General features: G+C 38.8%; 1 protein-coding gene across 29 annotated transcripts in view; it reads left to right on the top strand.

The window, feature by feature from the left end:
• The window catches only part of clasp2 (cytoplasmic linker associated protein 2), a 57,940-nt gene that overhangs the window by 14,690 nt on the left and 26,232 nt on the right, over positions 1 to 17,018 (top strand). For 19 of the 29 annotated variants that reach the window (XM_089123089.1, XM_089123079.1, XM_089123073.1 and 16 more), the window contains 15 exons: positions 608 to 678; positions 6,354 to 6,500; positions 8,795 to 8,871; positions 9,029 to 9,121; positions 10,662 to 10,807; positions 11,060 to 11,195; positions 11,280 to 11,350; positions 12,445 to 12,504; positions 12,601 to 12,678; positions 12,755 to 12,922; positions 13,016 to 13,053; positions 14,166 to 14,330; positions 15,113 to 15,133; positions 15,696 to 15,800; positions 16,853 to 16,879. In XM_089123089.1, coding sequence (XP_088979215.1) covers positions 608 to 678; positions 6,354 to 6,500; positions 8,795 to 8,871; positions 9,029 to 9,121; positions 10,662 to 10,807; positions 11,060 to 11,195; positions 11,280 to 11,350; positions 12,445 to 12,504; positions 12,601 to 12,678; positions 12,755 to 12,922; positions 13,016 to 13,053; positions 14,166 to 14,330; positions 15,113 to 15,133; positions 15,696 to 15,800; positions 16,853 to 16,879 — 1,403 coding nt within the window. Of the gene's footprint in view, positions 1 to 607; positions 679 to 3,278; positions 3,379 to 5,464; positions 5,698 to 6,353; positions 6,501 to 8,794; positions 8,872 to 9,028; positions 9,122 to 10,661; positions 10,808 to 11,059; positions 11,196 to 11,279; positions 11,351 to 12,444; positions 12,505 to 12,600; positions 12,679 to 12,754; positions 12,923 to 13,015; positions 13,054 to 14,165; positions 14,331 to 15,112; positions 15,134 to 15,695; positions 15,801 to 16,852; positions 16,880 to 17,018 lie in introns of those variants that run through there. The other 10 variants (XM_089123095.1, XM_089123097.1, XM_089123075.1 and 7 more) reach the window with 7 other exon arrangements.

Here is a 17,018-nt window from a genome sequence, read left to right as displayed (position 1 = left end):
ATGTATTTCTTTAACTACAATATTTTAATACATTAAACAACATATCTGTGAACATATTTAAGTGATGATATGAGTGAATATTGAATCTGAATTTTAAATCGATTAACCAAAACTGACCATTGGAACAGATTTACAGAAAGGAGCTTGTAAAACCTCTGTCTTGATGCTTTCATATTTGGAGGACAAAGAAAGTTTGAGAAACTAATAACACTGTTTTAGGAAACTTGATGGCAAAAAGAAAGCGTGTTGAAATCATTAATTTGGGGGGTCAGGGCGTTTTGCATTCAGGATGCATTGTTATGGTTTTACTGTATTTTAATGAGATAAATGCAGCCTTGCTCAGCATAAAAGATTAAAATAAAAATAAAAAATCATTAGAAAATCTTATCAACCCAAACTTTTGAACTGTATTGTACGTTGCCAGCAAAATGATGACTATTTGATATCACCCAACTCTACTACACCCCATAATGCCTTACTTTGTGATTGTTTTCTTGGTTTGGAGAGCATAAATATGACTATAATATTCATGCTAATGTTTGTTTTTTACATTTTGTGTGATAATTTTAATATCAATCTCAAATCATCTCTGTTCTGTTTATTTCAGGTTGCAGACCATTCTGAGCCGTTTTGATGAAGTGCTGAATTCGGGTAACATGGCCCTCAGCCTGAGTCAAGGTAAGTTAGCTTTTAACTTGCTGAATCTTGTTTGCAACACTCGTCTCCATTAGCTTCGGTTACAATGCTAATATTAGTCTTTGTCAGTGTCTCTGACCACAGTCCTGAACATAAGCCTTTGACATCTGAGCCCCAGCTTTAACCGGCATGCTACTTTCATCTAAATGCTAATCCTCATGTTTTTCATTAGCATTAGCATTACTAGAGGGTTAACATCAACATAAAGCGATTGGCTGCTACTTAATGCTGGATTTCTGTGTGTCCCTTCTGTCTCTGCTGGTACGTTAGCTTTAATGCGAGTGCTAGCATCTAAAAGGGGGAGATGGTGTCAGACTTCCATGGCCTTGGAAATCTCCATGATGTATTTGGCATATGTCATGTGATGGCAGAGCTGGATCTCCAGATGGATCACGCTGTGCTGCTTACATTTGGTTGTGGTGTAGAGTTGTTGTGGTGTAGTAATGTGTTTAACAGTGACTTAAGCTATTCCATGGTTGCTTTTTTCATGGTCGCAGCTGTTGACTTTACGGGGGATAAACATGTGTTTATACATGTATTAATGGGGTCGCCTGGGTGAGGGTATCTGATTGTTGGAAGACCCGAAACATTCAATGACCCCAGGAAACATCACTGATGATGTGTCCCGGTGCATCACATGGTGATGTATGCTAAAAGTGGGTTCAATAGTGTCTTTGTCTTTACCAGAGATGCACAAAATATCTATATTGGGGTTGCTAACGATTCAACTACAATCGATTCATTTGCGATAATAATTTAATCAATAACTTGTATAATCGTTGAGTATGTGCAGCCGTTTCCTGCTGGTTCATGCCTGTTCAAACTCTTTTCCAGTCACCACTTACATTGTCTCTGATACTTTGGAGTTACCTGAATTATTTATTATCGTGCTTTGTGTGTTTTGAAGCAATTAGCTATATTGTATGTCCTTAGACATACGTGAGTTTTGGGTCTACCTATGGAGTACTTAATAATCAGATTAATAACTCTTGAATTTTTTAATATCTCAACTTGCGGTAACACTTTATTTTAGAGTCAAGTTCTCATTATTAACCAGTTGCTCATTAGCATGCAATTTACCAGGATATTGGCTGTTTATTAGTACTTCTAAACTTTAAAGCACATATTAATTTCTTATCCTACATCCCTTAAAGGGATACTTCACCTCTGGAAATATGAATGTGTATTTAAAATGGGTCATTTATATAGAAGAAATGTGAAATTATTTTTTAATTTGGAGCTTTCTAGACTGAGAAGGTGTGGATGTGTGGATGAAAGGCAACAACTCCCAGAATGCTCTTGCTTCTCTTCCCTAGGAGGCCACGCCTACCGGTAAAAGAGCGCAGTAGTTAAACAAGCCTAGGCTACTAGTGAGTCTCCGTGATGAGTCTGCCCAATAATGTGTTTCGAGATCGCCCAAAATGTCCGGGATTCGTCTTTTGCATTCTACAGTCGCCATTCATCATGTTTACTGTGGCGAGCGGGACGAGTGATTGCCGTGGCAGAACAACGCAAGGCTGGTGACGTGATTATCGATGAGCGACACCTGTGAGACGCACCGGTCTCGTATCTCTCACGGAGGAGCGGGAATTTTCTTAGCAATGTTAAAACGCACATCAACCGATCACTTGTTTAGCGTTCGCGTAAACACTACATTCAGATTCACCAATCAGAATGAATTCAGTTAGATTGAAACAAACACTGTGCATGTAAACAAAGAATGGCGACTGCAGAAATCAAAACCTGAATTCCGGACATCGACGGCCAGACATGTCCGGGAAAAAGAGGGCGGTAACCGCTAAATTTACTACTTGGCTTTCTCCACAGAACAACAGCCTGCTAGCTTAGCTTCCAAAAAAAGATGGCCGACACTATGTTTAATCCAAATCCTCCATAATGCATCCGTCTGCGTATTCAGTACCTTTGTCCATATTTTCAAAAAGTTTCTGCCGGTGGAATCACACGCACTGGCACTGATCTGTGATTGGTCGGTTAGCACATTAGGTCCACTGCAAATGGGTGGAGTGTCCCTTGAATCCCACCCAACACCTAAATTTGCCAATAATACCTAAACTACTTTACTAAAGAGAAGTAATTAGTTTGAGGCAAAAGTCATAGTTTAAAGTTTATAGTGAGAATTGGAACCCAATCTAAAGTGTGACACAACTTGCTCTTTATGTTATTAAAGCACTAATGCAGACCCCTGGGAAAACAAATTCAGACTATTCCTCTGCTGCTATAGGCAATTCAATGATTAAAATCAGGTTCATATTGATCTCACAGACCTTACACATTTCAACATGTCTCCTCTAAAAGATTGGTGAACTTCCTAATGTGTTATACTGAAATCTGGCAAGATCTCAAGGCACATGGCCAGGTAAAACAAACAGTTTAAGAACAGGAAAGGGATCGATCACCATGCAACCAACTTCCTCACCAGACATTTTTAAATTTGGCAGAAGACAAAGTGGACGACATTCAAAGAGTTTTTTTTTTCTGTCCAGTGGCTTTGCCAATGGAGCCGCTGTGAGTAGAGGGTTCTAGAGAGAGAGCTGTGCCTGTCACGGCATTACTCTGACACAGCGTGACAGAGAGAGAGAGAAGGACGAGAGAAGGAGAGAGTGAAAGAGCTGCCTCTTTTCAGAAGCAGTATAGCCATGTCTGTGGGTGACGATGGAGATGGTGAGTGTGTTCATCTAATAAGTAGTATAGAAATAACTACGCTGTTGTGTTGTTTGTGTACAGTAGGTATGCATTACGCTCTGTTTATTTGGTTTGGATGCTAGTCAGTCAGTCAATTGTTGTTGTTGTTGTTTTTTTTTTTTAATGAGTTGTCCAGAAAATACTCTCTCCTATGGCTATTCTTTCAGATGCTTGTCTTTGAATGGAATGTGATCAGAATATATTGCATTATATCTCTCTGACATAGTAGTTATATTGCTTTCTGCATCAGTGGGTTTTGTCCTTTGGGAGTTCAAGTGTGACCTGGTTTCTAGGGCATTTTGTTGCCTCCGCTACCCATTATTAGACTCCTCAGCTCTTGGCCTGGAAATTGAAGTACACTTAACTATGAGATGCTGTGTGTCTCTTGACTATAGATGAAGCTTTAGAGTACTTAAGTTTGCTGTTCATTTTGGTGGGCCCTACTACACAGGTCCTTCTCGTCATAATCCTGATAACTAGATTAGATAGCCAGTTACGGAGTGACCAGTGAGGACTCGGACACCAACACTTAGCGATATATGGTGTTAGACTGACAGTATGTGTTTCCAGGTCAGTTTTGACTGAGAAATGTGTCTTGTACTAGTGTGTAGTCAGTTACGTCTGCTGTGTTACATACGGCTATTCATAACTGTCAATATGGTGACAATACATTTTTATATCAATAACTGTGTCACAATACAATAATATGACGCTTTCAAGTAATTATGTATTAATCTCTTTTTTTAGCTTATTCATTGATCGAATAGAAATAATTGTGTGTTGACTTATGACAGTACACTGCATTTCATTGTGACTTTAGGCTGGCAGCCTTTTCCCCAAAAATGAAACTTAACTCGTAAGTATAGAAGCAATATCTTGCTTGGAATAAAGTCATAGAGAAATATTTTTTCAAATTTGTACTTACTATAGTAATAACAACAAATTATACATAAGTACAGTTTACAAATAACTAGCCCTAAACCAAAACCTAACCGTAACTCTGTTGTAATTACCTGTAGTTAATTACTCCGTACTGAAGTACAATGTAACTACGTCACCTTAAAATAAAGTACAATCAAAAATATAAGTGTTTACGTTTTCTGATTTGAGCAAGCCATTTTTGGCTGACCAAAATTCAAGCCAATGTGATTCAGCCTTTTATTATTATTATGTTGTTGTTGTTGTTGGTGGTAAAATATAACATTTTAGTTTTCTGATTTCAGCAAGCTGTTTTTGGCTGATCAAAATTTAAACCTATGTGAATCAGCCCTTTCTCTCTCTCTCTCTCTCTCTCTCTCTCTCTCTCTCTCTCTCTCTCCAATCTTTCAAATCCACTATTGTGGGCTGATCTTGTTGTCATGGCAACAGCCTTTTGCAAGCGGCCATCTCTCTCTCTCTCTCTTGCTTCGTCCTTGCCTTTTCTCCCTTTTTTCCCCTTTTCCCTTCAGCTTGTCCCCTCTTTCTCTCTTGCTTCCTGTTGCTGTTTTGGTCCTTTCGGCCAGCCTCATTCTCGATTGATCTCGCTCTCTATGGTCGTCATTGGCTCGTCCTTGTTGAATTGTTGTTCACGCCCTCCAGTCTCAACAAAGGGTGGGTTATGCTACTATGCTAATAATGCTACACACATAGGCAGACACACAGAGCCCTTTCAGCTCCGCTAGTGGGGTCAGCATCCATAATGTGTCAGTGCAATCAGGGTCACAATGCCAATTGCCCACACACACACACTTTCATATGCAATCAAAAACCATATCTTGACTGTGGGGGTGTGGCCTTCGTTCTCATCAGTATTTATGCATTTTATTTAACCCCAATTCCCCTGTGCATGTATGGCCGTGACTGTGTTTAAACTAAGGTGATCATGCACCGAGCTGATGCTAATTAGCTTAGCTTGAGCTCCAGACGAAATGAGCCCCATTGACATGCAAGAAGCATCCTCAAATCTCAAAGCTCACTGGCTGCTTAAAGGTGATGTCATCACTCTGCTGATTGGCTCTTCGGATGCGGGGAAGTAAGGGGGGGGGGTGCTCTGCACAGTGCGAGGGAGTGATGGAGCAGGAGACGAGGGGGGATGGAGAGAGAGAGTAATTGAGAGAGAGGGAGAGAAGATGCCGACCAGCTTTTGGGTGGTGGTTTCTGTGAACTGTGGTGTGTGCCTTGCCGATCCATCTGGGGATATTTTGTCACCGTGAGAGTCACTGTCATGTGAGCGGCAGCTTGGGCGTTGCCTCGGATACGAGAGAGAGCCACGCCCGCCTTCAGGCATGAGGCGCCTCATCTGCAAACGCATCTGTGACTGTGAGTGTCTTCTCGAAATGTACCTGTTTGAAATGATGCTGGCGGCTCAAATGAACGTTGACGTCTGAATCAGTGCAGGCATTGGACGTCGCCCAGGTGCCGTGGAGATTTGGGGCGTTTTAACAGCTGGTAGATGAAACGAAAGGCTGTTTGTGTTCTTACTGGAAGCGCCCAATCTGTTCTTGTGTGTGGGTGGCTTTGGGCTTTTGAGTTTTGAAGGCATTTCTCTTTGTTTGTGATTGTGATTGTGTGCGAGTCATTAACTGTACCTATACTTCCTGTTTTTGCTGTTCAGTAATTGATAGGCCCCTAATAGTTCCTGGTTCTGGGCTGGTCATTGATTACTGAAGCTGATATTGTGGTGAGGAGGAAATCAGACCTTGTACTCGGCATACTTGGTGAAATAATCCTAAAACCTATTGGGTTTCAGAGGAAGTGGATTTGTTTATTGATAGATTTCCTTTTTATTGAACCAACTGCATTGGGACTAGAATATGAGACTATGTTAGTTGGCACAGAAATACGTGGTTTTTGCTTCTCATTGTGCAGTAAGTCTATCCTGGAACAAAATTTAAAATTAGCTCGTCTATTGAAATGCTGCCTGCATGTCTTGACTTTGATAGCCAATTGATTCATCTTCTCGTTGCTTCTCTCAGATCGTAGTTTTGACGACGATGACTCTGTGGATGGAAGCAGGCCGTCGTCGGCTCAGGCTGCGTTTAAAGTACCCAAAGTACCCAAAAAACCCGGAGAAGCTCCCAGCAGTGCCAGACGACCCAGTGGCACTGGTGCTGCCAAGACAGGTGAGACACATGTGAGATTGTGTTCAATGTCAAAATTCAAAATAACCCACTTGGTCATTGTAAGTGGATTGAACCTTTTGAAGCACGTTGTAATACGTCAAATGTGACTCTTTTAATATGTGTTTTAATTGGCTATATGTTCTGTGTCATATCTGAAATGAGTCTGTTGTGTGCTGTTTTGCACCCTACTTTAATTGCCCCTTGTGGGATTAATAAAGTAGTAAACTAACTAATCACTAATGACTGACTCAATTAGTCTGTGCTTTCAGAAAGGTATAATAAGCTTATGGGCTGGGTGTTACGTCTAAAGCATTATTATGATGTGAATATGAATTGGTTGGAAATGAAATGAAAATGGCTTATATATTTATTAAATAACCATGTTGTAAATCCCATTTATTTTTAGACCAGCCACTGAATTAATGAATTCACAAATGAAAGGTACTTTGCTTTGAAAGCTATATCTCTTTTTATTTGGAACTTGATGGACACAAACTAAAATATTTCAAATTGTTAACAAAATAACTAACAAATTATTCTATCTGGCATCAGTGCAAAAGCAGCTTCACATTACATAATGATTAGAACAAAGGACTCAACTAGTATTATAAAAGAGATCATTACGCTGACCCTAAATTCTGGTTGGATGAACCATATTCAAAGCTGTTGTAAAATAGTGGATATGCAGACGCCTGTATCAAGCGTTCATTAGTTGAATTCTACAGCAAGTTGTGATATTGCTTAGCAGCCTTACATTTATTTAGCTTTGCATTATTAATATCCTATTTGTCGGTGTTTGGAACTTGACTTGCTTAGGACACATTTTGCTTTATATATATATATATATATATATATATATATATATATATATATATATATTTATGGTTTTGCATTGTTTATAAACAATATACCTTCTACAGTATTGAACAATCTCTATTGGTTGTAAAGTCATACATACACACACACACACACACACACACACACTCACTATCTTAACACCCAGTTCTACAAGTTTTAATATCATTGAAGGAAAAGTTACAAAAGAGGCTCGTAAGAAGAAATAATGAATGAGTATTTAGTTTGTTTATTATTTGCAATGCAAGGTAGAGCTGCACGATTAATCGTTAAAAGATCGCAATCTCGTTTTAAACACCCACGCAATCTCATTCCTAAATGACAATTCGCCTGTCTATTAAACCTTTGACAAAATCACACCAGAACAGTCAAATGTGCGTTTGCTCTGCTGTCCCAGAGAGAGCAGTTATCATGTATAGGTGTGAAACAGCGTCACAAATAGCCTTTTCAACCACACAGTGTCATTATTTCTGTGTTACAATAATTCATATCATCACAGAAGTACTGGGATAAAAGTTTGTATGTCTACGGAAGGAATCAAATTAGAGCAAAACACCCTTTGAAAGTAACTTCAAATAATGTTTGTGTCGCCAAGTGACTATAAAAATATATATTGTCTTTGAATCATTCATTGAAGAGATTTGTTCAAAAATGCTGATTCATCCAGTAAACAAACAAGTGAAGTATTTATGAGTGAGTCATTGAATCATTCATTCAACCTGTTTGAAACAAAATTCTTATTCTCAGTTTGAAACCAAAATTCGTGATTCGCAATTTATCCAGAACTGTGCAGCTGTAATGCAAGTACACACTGTGTGCAATAGCTATGTAATTGTTGCTTTTACAGAACGAGAAGTTTGCACAAATACCTTTTTACACATACTTGGTTTGTATCAGCCGCAGTTCGCGTAAACACAGTTGACTGACAGCTCACTGGTGCTGATGTTTTCATCACACTCTCTGTTGGGAGTTCTTACAGGCCACACCCCCTCACGATTGATCGTTCAATTACAGCCGGACGGAAAACAGACAGGAAGTCCATTAGGATTGAGCGCTGTTAATGTGTCGGATGGGCTTCCTCCCTCATGTAATAGGTTGCTAGGGGCAATTTCACTGAATATGGTACACAGTGTAAAGAAAATATTTTTTTAAATACAACATGGGTTACAACTTCCTCCCCCACCTATTTATATCACACAAACCTAAAACATAATCGCATGCTTTGTACACCAAGAACACCCTCCCTTTTGCATGGCAATACAACGATTGCCATAGTAACAGCTCATTGTGCTCTGTTTCTATGGTAGCGGCTGGAGCTGTCAGTGTCATTTGAGATTGAACATGTCTCAAACAGTGTTAGACAGATGCATCTGCCCTTCATAAACTCCACAGTTGTCTTGTGTTTGTGGTTTAATGCATGTCAATCGTGTGTGTTGCAGGAGGCGCTAAGGAAGCAGCAGGAGCTGTGGATGAGGAGGATTTTATCAAAGCGTTCACAGACGTCCCCACGGTTCAGGTGAGACACACACTTGCCTATAAATGAGGGAAGAGTCACTGAATTCCTCAGAACCTAGTTACAAATCTACCTGAGGGTTTCACAACGTTCACGTTGATGTTTGATCAAAGGCTTGGAAGTGTTTGATCTAAACTCATGTGTCTCTCTCCTGGCGTAGATCTACTCCTCGCGGGACCTGGAGGATAATTTAAACAAGATCCGTGAGATTCTCTCTGATGATAAACACGATTGGGACCATAGGACAAGTGCGGTGAGTTCAACATGCGCGATTTAAACACCGTCTAAGTTACGTTAGTTGATATAACAGTTGCCTTGGACTTACACTGACACCTAGTGGTGTGGATGCAGCATTGTGCTAAACCACGTTTTCATTTACTAATGCCACTGTTTAAAAATGCACTATACAGTCGGCCATAATTAATGGATCAAGTGACCTAAGATGTCCAGTTAAATGGCGGTTACTGAGATAAAGGAAATCAATTTGACTGGTCATGTGATTTCAACATGGTGGCCCCGATGAGTTTACACACTCTGTGTGTAATAAAACAGCTGTCATTAGGTTACTGATTCATGTCCAAGTGCAGAGGCGATTCTGGATTTTATACAGGGGGGGCCCATGGGAAATCCGAAAATTCAACTGGAAATAAATACTTGTTTAGAAAATATTAAGCACGTTTTAAAAAATCTTTGCAATGCCCAGTGTCCTAATATAAATGGTATTAAATGTGGCACTAAATAAGAGCCTGAAAGATCCTTTTGTATTTTACATGGATTGGTCCACACAGTTTTGTTCTAATAAGTTAAATTAATTAGTCATTTAACATGCTCTATTTTCAACACAAAGATTGAGAGTTTTTTATGTGTGTGTGTGTGTGGGCAGACTTTGGATGTCTGTTATGGTGTAAAAATAAACAAAAACCCATTAAGTATACATTACACAGAGTTGCATGTTGCTATGTTGTTAACGTTCTCACATTTTTATATATTTTTTTAAATATACAGATATACTGTACAAACTCAATATACTTGCAGTCAATAGTGGAGGGCTGAGTTTAAGCAGACTAAATTGTTGAAGTCCTGCATCACCAGAGAAGTCTGTCATCTTACCGGAAGATTGAGTATTGTATGAATTGTATGAATGAATCGTTCACAATAAGATCTATAGACCTTATGTAGCCCCGCCCCTTTTCAGCGTTGGTCTCGTTGTCTTTTGACTTCCGGTCTGTATTTCCACAGCGATCTTGCATGGGTATGAATGAACTGCTCGTAAAAAACATCGTTCGACATTTGTTAAGACATCTGCTTTACAATGCTTATGATAAACATTACAATGCTCATGATAACTTTTGTTAACTCTACAATAAGTAAATCCACTTCACCAGCTAATTACTCCTCAACAGCAATGCCATAGAAATATACAGAACCGGAAGTTCAAAGGCAATATTCTAAAGATGACAGCGCCCACGTTTCTCTGGTGCATAAGGTCTATAAAATGCATAGGGTGAATTTTCATTTAGTGCAGACTTGAAACACATCACCATTATGTTTCCGTATTTTGTGACTGAACTTATTTGCTGAATAAATGTGGTTCCATTGAAAATTCAAGAGGGGATGGCATTGGGATGCACTAGACCTAGATCTTTGTGAGCATACATTGGGATTGTTTACTCTTCAAAAAAAAAAAAAAAAACATTTCTTTATGGGTCTTTCTGGCTTTTATGTTGCTTTGCCTGTGCAATTTTCTATTCATTTGTGACAAACCCTCTTTGATGTGGTCTTGTTCTCCACAGCTGAAGAAAATCCGATCTCTGCTGGTTGCCGGGGCCGCAGACTATGATTGTTTTTACCAGCACCTGCGCCTATTGGATGGCGCATTTAAGCTGTCGGCAAAAGACCTGCGTTCTCAGGTGGTGCGGGAGGCTTGCATCACAGTGGCGTGAGTGTCTACCTGACATCTTGAATGATGTCAACTCAGATCTCTGGCATTAGAAAGTTGTGTGTGCATACTATGCAGATTATTGAGATCTGTTTCCCATCAACCGCTTGATTAAGGGGTAGACATGAGTCGACAGGCTCATAGAGCAAAGCGTTTCCTGTTTACAGTCTACTGGATCTTGATTTATGGATTCTTGTTATTGTTTTGCGTTCATTGTAAAGAGCACCAATTTATTGTGCTATGTTTGTGCAGGCATCTTTCCACACTGTTAGGGAATAAGTTCGATCATGGAGCAGAGGGCATCGTTCCAGTGCTCTTCAATCTCATCCCTAACTGTGCCAGAGTGATGGCTACATCTGGCACCGCAGCCATACGCATCATCATACGGGTGAGGAACGGTGGCGTGCAGGAGTTCATTCTGTCTGTCTGCACTGTGTCTGCATGTTTTGACTGTTTGTTTTTGTATTTTCAGCACACTCATGTCCCACGACTTATTCCTCTCATCGCTAGTAACTGCACGTCAAAGTCTGTGGCCGTCCGGAGGTGAGATGTTAAAACTGCTTTCACACACTATAGCTGAGCACTGCAAGAATATAGATAACACTATACACATAAAGGCTATAAAGTATGCATCATTTTATGCTACTAACCCTATAGTGAGAACATGTATTTAATCATTACTCAATTGTTAAATATAGAATTACACTGCAACAAGGACGCTTTAAAATAGTGTAACTGAATATTTGTTTTCCACGTACAAGCTGTATCAATCTATCTATCTAGCTGGCTGTCTGTCTGTCGTTCTATTTATTTGTTGTCTGTCGTTATATTTATTTGTCGTCTGTCGTTCTATTTATTTTTTGTCTCTCTGTCATTCTATTTATTTGTCGTCTGCCGTTCTATTTATTTTTCGTCTGTCTGTCATTCTATTTATTTGTCGTCTGTTCTATTTATGTTGTCTGTCGTTCGATTTATTTGTCGTCTGTCTGTCGTTCGATTTATTTGTTGTCTGTCATTCTATTTATTTGTCGTCTGCCGTTCTATTTATTTTTCGTCTGTCTGTCATTCTATTTATTTGTCGTCTGTTCTATTTATGTTGTCTGTCGTTCTATTTATTTGTCGTCTGTCTGTCGTTCGATTTATTTGTCGTCTGTCATTCTATTTATTTGTCGTCTGTCGTTCTATTTATTTTTTGTCTGTCTGTCATTCTATTTATTTGTCATCTGGCGTTCTATTTATTTTTCGTCTGTCTGTCATTCGATTTATTTGTCGTCTGTTCTATTTATGTCTTTGTTGCCATTTGTGGAGCCTGGGTCGTCTGCATAGACCGCATTTTTTTAAAGTGTGTTTAGGGGACAGGCAGCTAGCGGATAGTGAGATGTTTTCTGTATGTGACAAAAAATGTTTTGGCCTAAAAAAACGTGTGACATCGCTTAGAGCACCTTTAAAATATTTATACTTGCGAGTCATGAATCTATACTGCTGGCACAATCTTTAAGAGAGTTTAATTTTATATCTCAGCAGTCTTCATGTTTTTATTGTAACCATTCAGTTCATCTCCCTGGCCTCTTGAGCACTTCCCAGGACCTGTGTGAGTTCATTACTGAATTCTCTTTCTTCCCCCCTGTACCTGTCAGGCGCTGTTATGAGTTCTTGGATCTCCTGCTGCAGGAATGGCAGACTCACTCTCTGGAGAGGTACCGCCACAGCACAGGCTAAACTACAGTGCCTACTGGTGTTGAAAGGCCAGCGCTGCACTACATAACCTCTCTTCTGTTTCGTCTGTGCCTCAGGCATGCGGCAGTGTTGGTGGAGAGCATTAAGAAGGGAATCAGAGATGCAGACTCGGAGGCTCGAGTGGAGGCCAGGAAGTGAGTGCCGTCCTCAAATTACTTCATGTGTTTTGCCTTTTCGTGTTGTTTTATTTCTTATTTTGCTCTCTCTCAGGGCATACTCTGGGTTGCAAGCTCATTTCCCTGGGGAGGCAGAGTCTCTGTATAACTCATTAGAACCGTCCTATCAGAAGACTCTTCAGCCACATCTAAAGAGCTCGGGCAGCGTGGCGTCCCTCCCACAGTCGGATCGCTCGTCCTCCAGCTCGCAAGAAAGCCTTAAGTAAGAATATCTCACTCACCGGCAACCGACTGCTGCAGTAAACAATGAAATTGAATAAGAGCTCTGTATTTTTTTCCCTCTTTTCTTTTTCAGTCGGCCGCTGTCAAAGTGGTCAGCTGCTCCAGGCAGAGGTGAGATTTTTTGTGTGTGTGTAGATATGTTGGAATATGTGTATTGGTAATTGACTCACGTTGTGTTCAAACTCCAAATCACTTGATATTTTGTTTTAAATGTATATAATGCATGTATGTAATGTATATAATATATAATGTATATAATTAGGCCAAACACATTTTTGCCTTTTGCAAAATGCTTTTTAAAACTACAAATATTCCATGTAGTCTAAAGCATTTCATGCATAATTATCAAAATGCTCAGCGTGAGAATGTTAATTTTCAAAATAACCCACCTATATCACATTTTCATAGAAGTGTTGTTATTGTTAACTAAAACTATTAAAATAATTTTGTTCATTGAAATATATCTGAAATAATACAATAATTTATCAATATTAGATGTAAACCTAAACTTAAATCTTTAACAAAAATTAAATGTTGCCTTTGCAACTAACTGAAAATCTGTAATGTAATAAATGACTAAAACTGAAATAAAAATAAATTAAAGTTAAATACAAATAATTCAATACAACAGAATAGAGCCAGACCGATAAAGGATTTTGAAGGCCGATACCGATACAAATATTTGTTGGTTTTAAAATCCGATATTCCGATATATCGGCCGATATTATTATTATTATTTCAGAAACGCACAACAAAAAATTGACGGATTTCCCTAACATTAGTTATTTGTAGTTATTTATGAGTTTTAACTAAAATAATATGATAATGCATTTTAAAAAGAAACTTGTTTCTATTGTCACAACAGAACAGAGGAACATCGAAATATATTAAAAGTTCTGATAAATAAAATAATAATTAGCCCCTACTTTGCCTTATAGTTATAAGCTGCGTGATTCGTTCGTTTTTATTTTATTTTTTAAATATTCATTTATCGGCCATTATAACTGCCAATATTTTAGAAAATGCCTAATATCGGCCCATAATATCGGCCTGCCGCTATATCGGTCTGGCTCTACAACAGAATTACCAAAACCTAACTAAAATTTAAATGAAAACTGGGTATTTGAAACGTTTACATTTTTTGTTTATAATGACATGGCCATGCTTCATTTAAAAAAATGTATATGAATGTAGCATACACATTTGTTTGTTTGTTACTTTAGTGCCTGCGAGTTCAAAATCGTCAGGATCTCCAGGCTCTTTGCAGCGTTCCCGCAGTGATGTGGATGTAAACGCAGCCGCCGGTGCTAAAGCCAGACACGGCGGACAGGCTGGGGGGGCCGGTCGAGTCACGGCAGGCCTGGCCCCCGGATCATACGCATCTCTCGGTATGAGCCACATACAGTTCATAAGGCACACTTTTATCAGCTCGTGAACAGAAGAGGTCACACATGTGAATATGCAGATATGCACGCTCTTTGCTCTTCTTACCACACGCAATAGAAATAGATATGAAGAATTGTCTTAAAGTGTAACTTCGCAGATGTTAGTATTATATGTACTCGTTTTCTGTGAAATTCAAATTTGTCAGCAAAAGACTGACAGCTTCAGGGCTTTTAAAAACCACAGAGCATTTTTGTATTTCCTCCCACACAGTCAGATCGACAGAGGGTTATTAACAGAACAGTCACTGAAAATATCATATTTCTTCAACAGCATTGTGGTAAACACTCTGGCAGCAGCTTTTTTTTTACCCCTATGTGACGCTGTTTTGGCTTTAGGCAGAACTGACGGTTTCTTTTAGTTTTTTTCCCCTGCGTTTGGCCTAAAACATTGTGTACGTGGTCATCCAGTTTGAAATGTTGACTAGAAACGCTCAGGTTTGCGTTAGAATATACTTTTTAAATTCTAACTCAATGGGAAATTACAAGTCAACCCCATTATTACAAAGTTTGCCAAGAAGTATTTCCTACTAAAGCAAGGCGGTAGGAAACATGCCCAGTGCATTATGGGTGTTGACATTTTCCTACATATTTACAAAAAAGGAAAACAACGACCTTTTAATTCGTCAAGGTTACGTGCGTGTCTTGACGTGTGATTCTGTTGTGAGTGTGTTTGTGTTTTGTTCTAACTGGTTTGCTGTGCTCCTCTCTCTCTTCTTTGGCTTAAGATGATGCCTCTGATAAAGATGGTAAGATCATCTGCCGTTTGCTCATCCCGTCTTCATCTTCTCCTCTTCTTACTTGCCCCTGCCCTTTTCTATTGGCCTTTCTTCCTGCTTGTGCTCTCCTACTGTTTGTCTTTGAATCGTAGATCAGGATTTTGGTGATTTATATTAAATTATGTTAGGAGGAAAGTTGTAGTTATTTCAATGCTTGTAGGTATAATAGGGAACCCGATCCTCTCACGCATAGTGGGCGGAGCTCATTGTGTGTGATGCTGTGTTGCTGCCGTCTGCTGGTGACGTGTGTTATTGCAAGAAAATGAATCATCTGCCTTTTAGCTTGTGGTTGTGCCAAGTTGAATTGCTTCATTAAAAATCTCCCATACTGATCTGACACTCTCCTCTTATACTGTCCATTCTGTCCATCTTCTTTCCTGTAACGTAATCATTAATACGTTCCCTCAATCACAGGACTGGCCAGTGGGTGGTTGTGGTGGGCCAGTGAAACACCGGAAATTTCTTTGACTTATTCATTTGATGGTGTGTTATGATTGGCCCGATGACTTACAGCATTTTTGCTGCTATTCAGGGCGACTACGGACTAAGCAGACTTTATCGACGGCATCTAGTATGGGCAGCTGTCAGGTCGACTCAAGAGGGCGGACCAAATCAAAAATAACATCTCAGTCACAACGTAAGTACGGTACTTGCAATGTTCATACACATTCTGCAGTGAACAAGCTCAAATATTTTAGATGAATATTATTATGTGTTGTCATTTTGCTCACACACCTGACCTCATCATAAACATATCTTATAAATGCAACAAAACTTGTCAGTAAATATATGTTGGTGCAAAATGTTTCCCAATAGAGGAATATACTGTACTGATTGCAAACTCCCATAAATGATCCATAGACTTTATACTTAGTCATTCCTAATATAAAGTATGTTGTAAACACAAGTTACAGTTTATGTTATGTTATGTTATGTTTATTTATTTATATATGTCCCCGAAGGGCAATTAATTTCACAGCAAGTCAGCATACAAAAGGACAATTTAGAAAACATTAATAATTATAATAAAAAATGAAAAGATACCTTTACAAAATAACACTAAAATAAGCACCTTAAGGAGGTATTTTTGTGAAAGCGTATATCAGAATTTCACCTAGGCACCTACACTTTGGCTATTTAAATAAAATATAAATTATGTATATGCACAATGTTGTTTATTTGTGTGTATTTAAGTACTATGAAAATATAATATTGCTCATCAAGGCTGCATTTATTTGATAAAAATACACTATAAAAAACAGTAATAAATGTTATTGCAATTTTAATTCAACTGTTTACATTTTTAAATATATTTAAATGTATTCCTGTAATTATTTTATCATTATTAATGCTGAAAACAGTTTTACATTTTTTTTAATATAAAGTTCAAAATAACAGCATTTATTTTATAACACTTTTGTAATATTATAAATATATTTATTGTTGCGTCTGATCAATTTAATGCACCCTTGTTGAATAAGTATTAAATTATTTTTTTTTAAATGACCCAGTGCTTGTGCTTATTTTATGCACAACACAAGGACTGTAAACAGTCTTCCCTCACACCACGTGCTGTAAAACACATTGTCATCTGCATGCCAGTGTGTGTGTGTGAGAGAGAGATTATCAGGAGTCATCCTGCTATAAGGATGTAACCCACCGCTCCTCCAACTGTTTCTGTGCCTCTAGGTTCCGACGATTCTGATTGCACGCCAGGTACCCTCGTCTGACATGTGGGCGAGTGTGTTTAGTTCATGCAAACGTGTGTGTGAGCGAGCAAACGTTTGTATGTCTTGAGTGGCCTGCATGCTGTGTGGTCTTCACTTGGGTGTAATGGTATCAGTCCATTTCTGCC

This window comes from Pimephales promelas, chromosome 18 (assembly GCF_988280905.1).
Source record: "Pimephales promelas chromosome 18, fPimPro1.hap1.1, whole genome shotgun sequence".
NCBI lineage: Eukaryota > Metazoa > Chordata > Actinopteri > Cypriniformes > Leuciscidae > Pimephales > Pimephales promelas.
The sequence above is the reverse complement of the archived record's forward strand: the minus strand, read 5'-3'. Positions and strand labels throughout refer to the sequence as shown.